Raw genomic sequence first — 13,345 nt, 5'->3', positions numbered from 1 at the left:
GTAGCCGCGCTGTGGAGGTGTGGGTAGCATACTGTTTTAAGGACTCTAGTGGTATCAAAATGTATATAGGAAGAAGAAACATCATACTGAGTTGGGAGAACAGTGGGGGCAATATACTGTGTTTGTTGCACTGGGGTATCATAGAGTGTGGGGCAATGTAGGAGTATCATTGTGTGTGGGGGCTGTAAAAGATATCATAATGTGGGGGGAGCAATGGGAGGCATCATACTGTGTGGGAGGCAATGGCTGTAAAATTATGCTCGGGGGCATGAAAGGGAACATCATAATCTGGGGGGAGCAGTGGGAGGCATCATACTATATGGAAAGCAATGGGCACTGAGAGGACATCATAAAGTGCATGGAGGCATCATTTTGTGTGGGTCACTGATGTATGTAGAGGGGCATCTTTGATAACACTAAGGGGCATTATTAGGGGCAGTATTTTATATGGGGTGTACAGAAAGGACTGGGTGGGGTTTGTGGTGTAAAAAAAAATTGCTACACTGTGCAGCAAAAGTTACTATCCCTCTATCCTGTCCTTCAGAGTCGGGACTTATGATGTTCTTTACCTTATTACCCCGCTGTCCCAGTAACATACATAACTAATAATTTGCGACAAGATGAAATATTTGTTAGCCATTTACGGTCGCTCTCTCGCAGACACACAAAGACATATGCAACTCTCACTACTCATCCTTGTGTCTTGAGGGTGACAGCTGTGACAGCTTCCCCCAGACTGGCACTTGCACAGTTAAACATCTCTTCATTTTCCCAGCACTCCCACTCCATGCTCCCTGAATGGCAGCTCCAGAAGAGTAGCAACACACAATATAGGGGGGAAATGATCAAACTTCCATTTGCTGGAAGCACAGGTTGCTGCAGCGCAGGCTTCCCCTATACGGTCTATATACAGTGTGTACATGCTTGCATCATGCTCCAGTGCATGTGATCCCAGCCGGCATCATGCATACATGCATAGCAAGCAGCGCTCATCAGGCATTGCATGTAGACATCCCTATTGTGTGCTGGGCACTGCAGTCTGGAAGCTCAGTGTATATATATGGGGAGTGGAGAGGAGAACAGGAGGAGCCACAGATCCCTGCAGCTGATCACACACACATACACTCACATACACCAACACTATCTCCATTCTCCCTAACACACACTCACCACAACCATGATGATCCTATCACCTCCCCCAAAAAGAAAAAGGACAGCAACTATTTCATCCTGATCTCAGTTCCATTCATGCCATAAGCATCTTCACCAGGATCCTACAAAAGGACATGAAGCCAAAGGCAGACCCCGACCATCATTAGTGCTATGGTCCCAGGGAGCTAAGAGAGTAGGTTGCTGCAAGAAGGCAACCTCACTGCTCCATCCTCAGATTATTGCAAGCAAGAACAGTTCTGCTCTGCTGATCTTCAGTTTTGGGGGAGGGGGGACATTGCCTCTGAGATTGCTAGACTGGACCTCTGCTTGAACTCCTGTGCATTTTGTTCAGTGTTACTTTCCAGGAGAAGCTTCCTTCCTTGCACCTGATCGGCGAGAAGAAACATTCCGGTCACTTCATCATTTTATTTTTTTTATTATTTTTTTTTTATTTTTCTTCCTTCTTCTGCATGCCAACTTCTAGGCAACGTCAACCCTGCAGGAGATGCTTTGCTGCAGAACCAAAGCCAAAAGGGATCGGGATCTGGGGATGAGATAATGAGATCATTCGTATTGTCTTTAGGAAGGAAGAAATTGATACAGTAAATCAGTTTTAGATCTTGCTCCATAGGAAATCTCAAAGGACGTTCACGGATTATGTGGCTTGTAATTGAGCTTAGGGACATATACTTTCCCAGCGATAGAAATCAAAGCTATTAAGGAAAAGAAGAAAAAAAAACAATAAAAAAAAAGGGAAACCGGAAAAGGAACTAAAGAAGGTAGTGACTGATTTTTGCACATCCATTGAATCTGGCTGTTGTTGCTTTTTTCATATTATGTCTGCACTCCGAAAGAAATTTGGGGACGATTATCAGGTAGTGACCACTTCATCGAGTGGTTCTGGATTTAATCAAGCTGCTCCCAAAAAGAAAAGACAGAGGTTCGTAGAAAAGAACGGCCGATGTAACGTCCAGCATGGCAACCTGGGGAGTGAGACCAGCAGATACCTCTCTGACCTCTTTACCACCCTGGTGGACCTTAAATGGCGTTGGAATCTGTTTATTTTTATTCTGACTTACACAGTAGCGTGGCTTTTTATGGCATCCATGTGGTGGGTCATCGCCTACATGAGAGGGGATCTCAATAGAGCACATGACGATAACTATACGCCATGTGTGGCTAATGTCTACAACTTTCCATCGGCCTTTCTCTTCTTCATCGAGACCGAGGCCACCATTGGTTACGGATTCAGGTACATTACTGACAAGTGCCCGGAAGGAATTATCCTCTTTCTTTTCCAGTCTATCTTAGGATCCATCGTCGATGCCTTTTTGATAGGTTGCATGTTCATAAAGATGTCTCAACCCAAAAAGAGAGCCGAAACTTTAATGTTTAGTGAACATGCGGTCATTTCCATGAGAGATGGAAAACTCACCCTGATGTTCAGAGTGGGCAACCTACGAAACAGCCATATGGTCTCTGCTCAAATCCGATGCAAATTGCTCAAAGTAAGTATCCATAACTGCATTTTTTGTCCAGAATTTCAAGAAGAAATAATCAGTCGCCATTAAATATTGACACTACTGTCTGTCCTATGCCCACCATGAGGTTAGAAGGAGGTTACAAGGTTATGTCTATAGAAATGACCATGACCACCATTGGGTTGATTGTCACATAGGTTCAGGCAAACATGGATAAGTGGCTTGTAATCACAGTCTGTTAGTATGATTTTCACACTTGCAATTAAATCTTTTATTTAGGGAAAATACAACCTAAATCTAATCTTTTACACAATGTAAATGTGATGCTCACTTTTCCTAGATAAATATGAACTCTGGTCTGGTTGGGTTGTTGACTTGTTTAGGGCTTACTGCGGGGTGCACAGTACCAGTCTGCTGCTCCAAAAGGCCAGCTTTTTATAATTGTATTTATTGTGCATATGTTAAAGATTTATTTTTCATTGTTATTAAACGAGTTCCTTATTATTTCTAATGTCCACACCAACATACCGTTACAGTTTAATCAATTTGCTTTCAGTGGAGTGTAGATGGTAGGTACGTGGCAAAAGATAGCCTTGTTATACCAGTTATCGAGAAGCCATTTCTAGCTGACCTTTACTTGCACTCCAAAATTGTAGGATTAAAATTTCCAAGGCAAATGCTTTTACAGTCGGTTTATTATGGAGCTGTCATGGTAACGAGATATCCCGATTTATCAACACCTCAGGGGTTAATGCCGTGTGCTACTTTTAAGAAATCTCCTGGTTGCTTTTCTTCCTAATCTAAAGACTAAGCCGGCTGCTCATTTAGTCATTCATTCATCACTGTTTAGACCAACAAATATATTTTCTCCTGTAACTTTCTGCCATAATGATCACCTGGAGTCTCCTTTGTTGACCGCATTTCGCATGGCCAGGCTACAACAGTATCGATTTGCTGTGCCATCTCTCTCATTTATCTTTACCACAATCTATTTTGTCGATTCTGATCATTTTTGTTCAGTATTCGGTTCAGGAAACTGCTAATTCACAATGAGTGTTGCAAGCTGTAAACAGCAGCATGAGGTCAGCTTCAGGGGGCTGTGGCCCGGGGGCCTATGGCGAGTCAAATGATCCAAACTAACAGCATCATAGATCTGTGTAATGCAGTGAGTTTGGTTCACTATTTTTGTGGTCTGGCCAGGATTTGTGACCATAATATGGCCATCTAAGTAAAGCCGATGGCTGGTTTGAAGGTGCCGTACTTCAGCTGAAATATCTGAGATCTTTACGGTTTGGTAAACAAAACGTAGATGACCATAGAACATTATCCTGGTCAAAACTCAGTTCTGTAGAACCACAGAGGTCCTATTATTATGACTGTAATTTGGACTCTGAAGTGTGTCCTCGTTGGGGTCATGGTAAGCCTGTCTAATGAGTCCCACAACCCAGTAGGTAGTTGTTGACCCAAAAATAGTTTGGCCGATCGTTTGGCCGATAGTCATCTCTTCTGACTTCTCCATACACTCACTCTGCCGACAAGAGAGCCGCAGCCAGACTCCTCTGGGGACGGCTTATCTCACTGAAAATTAAATGATCAGCTGTCCAAAATTGAACATGCTAGATTCTGGTGTTGAGACATCCCCAATACACATTAGACTGCCGACTGAGCCCACTAATAGCAGTAGATTCAACCAACATCTTAAAACGATTTTCAAAATATACAATAACTTTTCACCATTTCCTGACATGGTTCACCCTACCCTTGTCTTCCAAAACATTGTAGTTTCACCCATCTACATAATTATAAATGGAAACACATTGGGAAGGAAAAAAATAAACTAATAGGAACCTGATTTATGCTTCCTAAACCATGGGCAGCATGAATAAGACCCTGGTGGCAGAATTGCAGCCAGGTATATTTTTCAACAAAATGTTCCGGTGTTTCAAAGAAACCATAGTTTTCTGATCAGAGATTATAGACAGAGACAAGACTCGTCCAGAACCATCCCCAGCGGCTTGATCCCACACTGCTCCAAGTGATTGATAGGGCTCTCTCTATGTAGGACACACTTGGGAGAGACCTGTCAATCACGTGGAGCAGCACAGGGAAAGCTAATCGGGAGCAAAATCGTACTAACCACATTTCTCTGTATGGCTCTTCAAACAATATTTTCCTTGTGTATCAGGGAAAAATATACGTGGCTGCAATCAGCCAGGCCCAGATTCATGCTACCCACAGTTTGGTCAGCATGAATCGAAAGACAGGCGCCCTTTAAAAGCAGTGCAAAATTTGTCATATTGATGGACACCAATGGCACCCAATTAACCTCTCTAAGAGCGGACCCACTGTGGTGTCAAGCTTCTCTTTTGATGGGATCTATGACGGAGGCTCTTAGTAAAGCTTTCAATGAAAGTATGTACCTAGCCTAAGGTAGGGACGGCCAAAATTGTGTAGCCTTTAGAAGACAGCTGGATTGACGCTCTTGATTACCTATCAGTAAGAACCTTCATAGACCAATAAATTACAACAAGAGCCTCCGGTAGCAACTTTCTTGGTGGATTGCCTATCTGGCTTTTGGATTATGTCTTACTCTGGTATTTGACTAGTGGCTCCACAATATACAATATGTCACCCAATGGGGCCATGTTGTCCAATTTAATCAACCCATAATGTTTAGGCTTGTTAATTCTGTGTTACTGGTAATGGCAAGTGTCATGTAGCTCGGTCCTTAATAATCTTTGTTGTCTTGTATTTATTGATGTTTATTGCTAGATTTTGGATAGATAAAAATTAAAAGGAGATCCAAGAATCCAAAAACTATTATTATCATTAGGAAACGTTGTAAATGTTTGAGTTTTGGGAATTTGACCCCGGCAGCCTTGTCTGGTTTTGCTGCTTATACTCCTTTATTTTGCTGATTGACTTGGGACCTAAGTCATCAAAGTTGAAGTCCCTAACCCCTTTTTAAAATCCTTGAAAAAAATGCAAGCAAAATAAAAATATTAACCAAATGCCAGAAAATCGCAAGACTGGATCCTTTCGGATTGCTTACATGCTTCTCTAGGCACATACAGTATATAAATCAGTAAGCCTTTTTTTTTTAATGAAAACCCAAAAAAAGTACCGTCTAGCAATCTAAAACAATACATATTTAAATAATCCTTAGATGTCACAGCCCCCCATTTTTATAACCTTTATTACATTACTACGGTAATTTCATTTTACAATAGACAGACTGTAAAATCATTAAAAAAAAACAAAATTAAGGAAAAAATATTCAAATTAATTGACAAATGTTTCCAGTTCCCAGAAATTGACAGAATCCAATCCTACACAATATATACTGGGTTATGTACTATCTATGATATGTTATTATTGCCCTAAGGGCTTTGTATTACATAGCAGTATATACATCACATCCACAAAAGACTTGGGTTGGAAGGGTCAAGATAATTTGATTGCAAGAAGGACATTCAGTTGACATCTTGCAACTGGCTTCATTATCTTCACTTCTGTTCTAGAAGCCACCATAAAACGGAATATTTAACCCTTTCTGTCACATCTGATTTCTCCCAAGGTTCAGGCTACCCTTAAATTTCCAATTAGAGTAGATCTAGCTACATTTAGCCCTTCTCCGGTGTTTGTTTTTAATATTATTTAAGGTTCACCGTGCACATTATGGTTGAAAGATGATCCATGCCTTCCAGTGTACTCTTAAATGAGAAGCAAAGTGGCAGAGAAGGTTGATATGCAGTGCATTATGGGAAAATTGACGGTTATTTATTTATCTTTTTCGGGCTCTGAGAACGGAATACTGATTCGTCAGCGCTAAATGTTTTGTTACTTAAGGATTCCGAGAGGATTTTTTTTAAATTATTTTTTATTTTTTTTTATGTTTGCAAGGTTTTGTAAAATTTGTGCACATTCCCTGAGTGCTTAATATGCTCAACACACAAATAAATCATTAAGTGCTTGTACACAGTTTGCTTCTTAAGAGCAATAAGCCCTTTTCGTTATCTGCACAGGGAGGTAGCACAATTAGAAAAGCTTTAGAGAACCCTGCTGTCTGTCCATGTTTCAATATACATGGCTTGTTTAATTATAAAAGGGAGGAAGAGAGGTCTCCTGACGCTCTGGAATGGTGGAGGACTGACTAGGCTCAGCTACATTAAGGAGTTTATTAGCATTTGGGTCCTCCTGGACGTTGCTGTGGTAAACCTCTGTTTCAGGTCTAATAGATTGTCAAGATTGCATGTTGGTTGTTTAGCAGATGCCTAGGTTTCTGCTTTGGATCAATATGGAATGGAGGAGCCACAGAAGACTAGTTATAGGAGATGGGCAACTAGAACAGACCAAAAGCCAGCTTTACATTGGGTAGACATCTGCATGGTACTATTTGATGGCACCCTCCATATGGTCCTCTGTCTTCAATGTACAGTATGTTTAAAAGAGTCATTCTCCCAAAAAAAATTGTTATACTCTATCCACAGGATAGGGAAAAAATTGGAACCATTGGGAACCCCAGCAATCCAGAGGATGGGGTTCTGAAATCAAAGAATGTAGCTCTACAGTACTGAACTGAATGTAGCTGAGGTGCACATGCGCAGCTTCTGCACCATTCATTGTCCATGGGACTGTTGAATGCCAGGCTCAGCTTTTTCCTATAGTTCCATTAATAATAAATAGAGCCGAACATCATAACAAAGCCCCATTCTCTAGATCGTTGTGGGTCCTTGCATTTTTTTGGAAATAACCATTTAAAGTAGAGATGAGAGAATTGATTTGAAGGACTCTGGTCCGTTGGCCAGGTCAGTAATCTGTGACCTATGGATGGGAGGCCAACAAAGTCCCTTACTTGATACCTTTCTTAGCTCTTATTGTGATTAGCACTGCTGAGGTTGCTGGTACAGAGGAGGCAGGAATGCTGGAAGGTAAAGAGATTCTCAGAGCTCCCATCCATCGGTCAAAGATTTCTGGCCTAGCGGACTGACCAGCCTTTCTGTTCTGTTCTCTTCATGGTGGAGAATTTTTGTCCAAATTCTCTTCATAGGTGAAGCCATCCTGTCCTGTTCTCTTCATGGATGAAGCCATTCTGTCCTGTTCTCTTCATAGATGAAGCCATCATTTCCTGTTCTTTTCATGGGTGAAGCCATCCTGTCCTGTTCTATTCATGGATGAAGCCATTCTGTCCTGTTCTCTTCATAGCTGAAGCCATTCTGTCCTGTTCTCTTCATAGATGAAGCCATCATTTCCTGTTATTTTCATGGGTGAAGCCATCCTGTCCTGTTCTCTTCATGGGTGAAGCCATTCTGTCCTGTTCTCTTCATAGATGAAGCCATTCTGTCCTTTTCTCTTCATAGATGAAGCCATCCTTTCCTGTTCTTTTCATGGGTGAAGCCATTCTGTCCTGTTCTCTTCATAGATGAAGCCATTCTGTCCTGTTCTCTTCATAGATGAAGCCATCATTTCCTGTTCTCTTCATGGGTGAAGCCATTCTGTCCTGTTCTCTTCATAGATGAAGCCATCCTTTCCTGTTCTCTTCATGGGTGAAGCCATTCTGTCCTGTTCTCTTCATAGATGAAACCATCATTTCCTGTTCTCTTCATGGGTGAAGCCATTCTGTCCTGTTCTCTTCATAGATGAAGCCATCCTTTCCTGTTCTCTTCATGGGTGAAGCCATTCTGTCCTGTTCTCTTCATAGATGAAACCATCATTTCCTGTTCTCTTCATGGGTGAAGCCATTCTGTCCTGTTCTCTTCATAGGTGAAGCCATCCTTTCCTGTTCTCTTCATGGGTGAAGCCATTCTGTCCTGTTCTCTTCATATATGAAGCCATTCTGTCCTGTTCTCTTCATAGGTGAAGCCATCCTTTCCTGTTCTCTTCATGGGTGAAGCCATTCTGTCCTGTTCTCTTCATAGATGAAACCATCATTTCCTGTTCTCTTCATGGGTGAAGCCATTCTGTCCTGTTCTCTTCATAGATGAAGCCATCCTTTCCTGTTCTTTTTATGGGTGAAGCCATTCTTTCCAATTCTCTTCATAGATGAAGCCATCCTTTCCTGTTCTCTTCATGGGTGAAGCCATTCTGTCCTGTTCTCTTCATAGATGAAGCCATCCTTTCCTATTCTTTTCATAGGTGAAGCCACCCTTTCCTGTTCTCTTTGTGTGTGAAGCCATCCTTTCCTGTTCTCTTTGTGTGTGAAGCCATCCTTTCCTGTTCTCTTCTTGGGTGGAGTCTTCCTGCCCTGTTCTTTTCATAGGTGAAGCCACCCTTTCCTGTTCTCTTCGTGTGTGAAGCCATCCTTTCCTGTTCTCTTCTTGGGTGGAGTCTTCCTGCCCTGTTCTTTTCATGGGTGAAGCCACCCTTTCCTGTTCTCTTCATGTGTGAAGCCATCCTGTCCTGTTCTCTTTGTGGGTGGAGTCTTTCTGTCCTGTTCTCTTTATGGTTGAAGGCTTATTGTCCTGTTCTCTTCATGAGTGAAGCCTTCCTGTGCTGTTCTCTTCATTGGTGGAGGCTTCTTGTCATGGTCTCTTCAAGGGCAGAGCCTTCATGTGCTGTTCTCTTGTAGACTCCTATTTGAAATGTTGTTCATAACTATGACAATTTTGTCTGATATGAAACTAGACTCTGTGGTCACTGACATGGAAACTTATCCAATCAGTTGCATTTTAGCTTGGGAGAAAGATAAGGAAATTCAATTGCATTGTGTACAATTGAAAGATTTGTGACATCTCAGGAACGATCACCCAACCCTTTCTCCAGGAAATCTCACTTGAAGACTTTTGTGACTAGTCCGAATTCAGTATTGATGATCAGAATCACAGACACTGGAGTCCTCAAATAAAAAATTACATCCACATGAATGGAGGTAATATTGCACCAACTTATATTATAGCCGCCTGTCCTGATTGGTGTGAACCTACTGTATCCTGATGATCCTGGCACCTTTGCACCAATATTAGGAGTTTCAGTATACACAATATATCGTTTTGGTTCTTTTCATGATACAGTATGTGCAATCCTCGCAAAAAATTTTTTTCCTTGACTGTCATTTCTTCTTAACATAACATGGGCACAAGTGGCAGAGAAATGAAAATCTGTGTGAGCGAGGCTGTACTTACTCCTCACCACAATAGTCCCATTAGACTAGGTTCATACAGGGCCATAACAACAACAGTATTCAGGTCAGATTCATTTTCTACAAAATTCCCACAGATCCATAACAAAAATATTTTAGACCACATGGACACTGCACAGAGTGACTCTGTGACCTTTTATTGTAGCACCATGATGTTCTCTCCAAGGGTATGGTGACACCGTCCATATTGCTATTTCTTTATACATTTCCAGAAGGAAAGCAGAACAATACAGACTTGTAAGACATGATGCAGCAACATTTTTATTTCCTGGGGAAAGTATTTGCTAAACAAAGTCATGAGAACTAACAGGAAGGATTACTCAAGGAAAATCTGATTCACTGTATTATTATTTGGGCAGGTTTTTGGAAATAGGTGAATTACTTAAGCAGTACTCTAGAGGTTCCACCCTAAGAATAACACTGTATATCATTTAAAAAGCACTACCCATAATGCCCTACACTAAATATGACACAATGTATCAGTTAAGCACCACCCATGAGGTCCTACACTAATCATAATATAGTGTATCACTTTAAGGGAATCTGTCAGTAGGATCAACTCTCCTAAGCCATCTATATGGGAATATAGGTCATAGAAATTTGAAGAAAATGACACTTTGATATCTGCGATCTGATGTTTTATTCCATAGTAATCCACATTATACTTAACATGTAAATGATCTATGGGCCGGACATAGACCTCACAGAAAATTTGCCTAGTTAATCATCATCCATAAGATATGACTCTAAATATACAAACTTGGTATCTGCTAGAATGCATCGCCCATGAGGCCCTCACGCTAAATATTGCACAATATATCAGTTAGTCACCTCTCATAAGGCCCCTACACTAATCATAGCACAGTGTATCAGTTAAGCACATCCCATGAGGCCCCCACACTAATCATAGCAGTGTATCAGTTAAGCATCTCCTATGAGGCCCCAACTCTAATCTCATAGCACAGTGTATCAGTTAAGCACTGACCATGAGGCCCCAATACTAATCATAGCGCAGTGTATCTATTAAGCACCACCCATGAGGCCCCAAAGCTAATCATAGTACAGCGTATCAATTAAGCACCACCCATGAGGCCCCAAAGCTAATCATAATACAGTGTATCAATTAAGCACCACCCATGAGGCCCCAAAGCTAATCATAGTACAGTGTATCAATTAAGCACAGCCCATGAAACCCCAACACTAATCATAGCACAGTGTATCAATTAAGCACAGCCCATGAGGCTCCAACACTAATCATAGCACAGTGTATCAATTATGCACAGCCCATGAGGCCCCCACAGTAATCATAGCACAATATATCAGTTATGCATCCCTCATGAGGCCCCCACACTAATCATAGCAGTGTATCAGTTAAGCATCTCCTATGGGGCCCCAACTCTAATCTCACAGCACAGTGTATCAGTTAAGCACCGACCATGAGGCCCCAATACTAATCATAGCACAGTGTATAAATGAAAGGGAACCTGTCACCCCAAAAATCAAACGTGAGCTAAGCCCACCGGCATCAGGGGCTTATCTACAGCATTCTGTAATGCTGTAGATAAGCTTCTGATGTATCCTAAAAGATGAGAAAAAGAGGTTCTTTTGACCAATCAGCGACAGGCACAGCCCGGCCGAGAATTAGTCCCTCCCTACTTCCGTCCAGTCAGTGCCCGGTGCCCACTCCATACTCCCCTCCAGTCAGCGCTAACACGAGGTTAGTGGCAGCATTAACGGACCGCATTATGCCGCAGTGTAACGCACTCTGTTAACGCTTCTATTAACCCTGTGTGACCAACCTTTTACTATTGATGCTGCCTATGCAGCATCAATAGTAAAAAAAATCTAATGTTAAAAATAATAAAAAACAAAAAACCTGCTATTCTCACCTTCCGTTGTCCGCTGATGCGCGCGCGGCTGCCGCCAGCTTCCGTTCCCAAAGATGCATTGCGAAATTACCAAGAAGACTTAGCGGTCTCGCGAGACCGCTAAGTCATCTGGGTAATTTCGCAATGCATCTCTGGGAACGGAAGCTGACGGCAGCAGCGCGCGCATTGGGACAGCTTCGCTGGACGCCGGATGGTGAGTATATAACTATTTTTTATTTTAATTATTTTTTTAACAGGGATATGGTGCCCACACTGCTATATACTACGTGGGCTGTGTTATATACTGCGTGGCTGCTATATACTACGTGGGCAGTGTTATATGCTACGTGGGCAGTGTTATATACTGCATGGGCTGTGTTATATACTGCGTGGCCACTGTTATATACTGCATGGCCACTGTTATATACTGAGTGGCTTGTGTTATATACTGTGTGGCCTGTGTTATATACTACGTGGCCTGTGTTATATACTGCGTGGGCTGTGTTATATACTGCGTGCCCTGTGTTATATACTGCATGGGCTGTGTTATATACTGTTTGGCTGTGTTATATACTGCATGCCCTGTGTTATATACTGCATGGGCTGTGTTTTATACTGCGTGGCTGTGTTATATATTGTGTGGCCTGTGTTATATACTGCGTGGGCTGTGCTATATATTACGTGGGCTGTGATATATATTGCGTGGGCTGTGTTATATACTGCGTGGGCTGTGTTAAACACTGCATGAGCTGTGTTTTATACTGCGTGGGCTGTGTTTTATAGTGTGTGGGCTGTGTTATATACTGCGTGGGCTGTGCTATATATTACATGGGCTGTGTTATATACTGTGTGGGCTGTGTTATATACTGCGTGGCCTGTGTTATATACTGAGTGGCCTGTGCTATACATTATGTGGGCTGTGTTATATACTACATGGCTGTGTTCTATACTGCGTGGCTCCTATATACTACGTGGCTCCTATATACTACATGGCTGCTATAAACTATGTGGCTGTGCTATATACTATGTGGCTGCTATATACTATGTGGCTGCTACATACTATGTGGCTGCTATATACTACATGGCTGTGCTATATACTACGTGGCTGTGCTATATACTACGTGGCTCTTCTATATACTACGTGGCTGTCTGTGTTATATAGTACGTGGGCTGTGTTATATACTACGTGGCTGTGCTATATACTACGTGGCTATGCAATATACTACATGGCTGTGCTATATACTACATGTCTGCTATATACTACGTGGCTGTGCTATATACTACGTGGCTGTGCTATACACTACGTGGCTATGCTATATACTACATACTACGTGGCTGTGCTATATACTACGTGGCTGTGTTATATACTATGTGGCTGTACTATATCCTGCACCCCGAACCCCTGACATCCAGCGCCCCGAAACCCCCGACATCCTGCGACCAATCAGTGACAGATGCAGTCCAGCCACGAATTGACGCGGGATTTAAACCACGCTTTGCTGATTGGTCGCGCCCGGCCGGCCGCGACCAATCAGCGATATTAGCGCGGTATTTAAACACCGCTTCGGTCATTGGTCGTGCCTGGCCGGCCGCGACCAATCAGCCACAGGCGCAGTCTGGCCGCGAATTGGCACCAGATTTTAACCACGCTTTGCTGATCGGCCAGCCGGGCACGACCAATCAGCGATATTGGCGCGGAATTTAAC

The 13,345-nt window shown here is 42.4% G+C and overlaps 1 protein-coding gene across 1 annotated transcript in view; it reads left to right on the top strand.

The window, feature by feature from the left end:
• The first annotated feature begins 901 nt into the window (after positions 1 to 901).
• KCNJ3 (potassium inwardly rectifying channel subfamily J member 3) overlaps positions 902 to 13,345 on the top strand; it is a 250,449-nt gene continuing 238,005 nt past the window's right edge. Inside the window, exon 1 of the mRNA XM_077272934.1 lies at positions 902 to 2,660. Within this exon, the coding sequence (XP_077129049.1) occupies positions 1,989 to 2,660 (672 nt within the window). The 5' untranslated portion in view covers positions 902 to 1,988. The remainder of the gene's footprint in view (positions 2,661 to 13,345) is intronic.

This window comes from Ranitomeya variabilis, chromosome 7, assembly GCF_051348905.1.
Source record: "Ranitomeya variabilis isolate aRanVar5 chromosome 7, aRanVar5.hap1, whole genome shotgun sequence".
NCBI lineage: Eukaryota > Metazoa > Chordata > Amphibia > Anura > Dendrobatidae > Ranitomeya > Ranitomeya variabilis.
The sequence above is the reverse complement of the archived record's forward strand: the minus strand, read 5'-3'. Positions and strand labels throughout refer to the sequence as shown.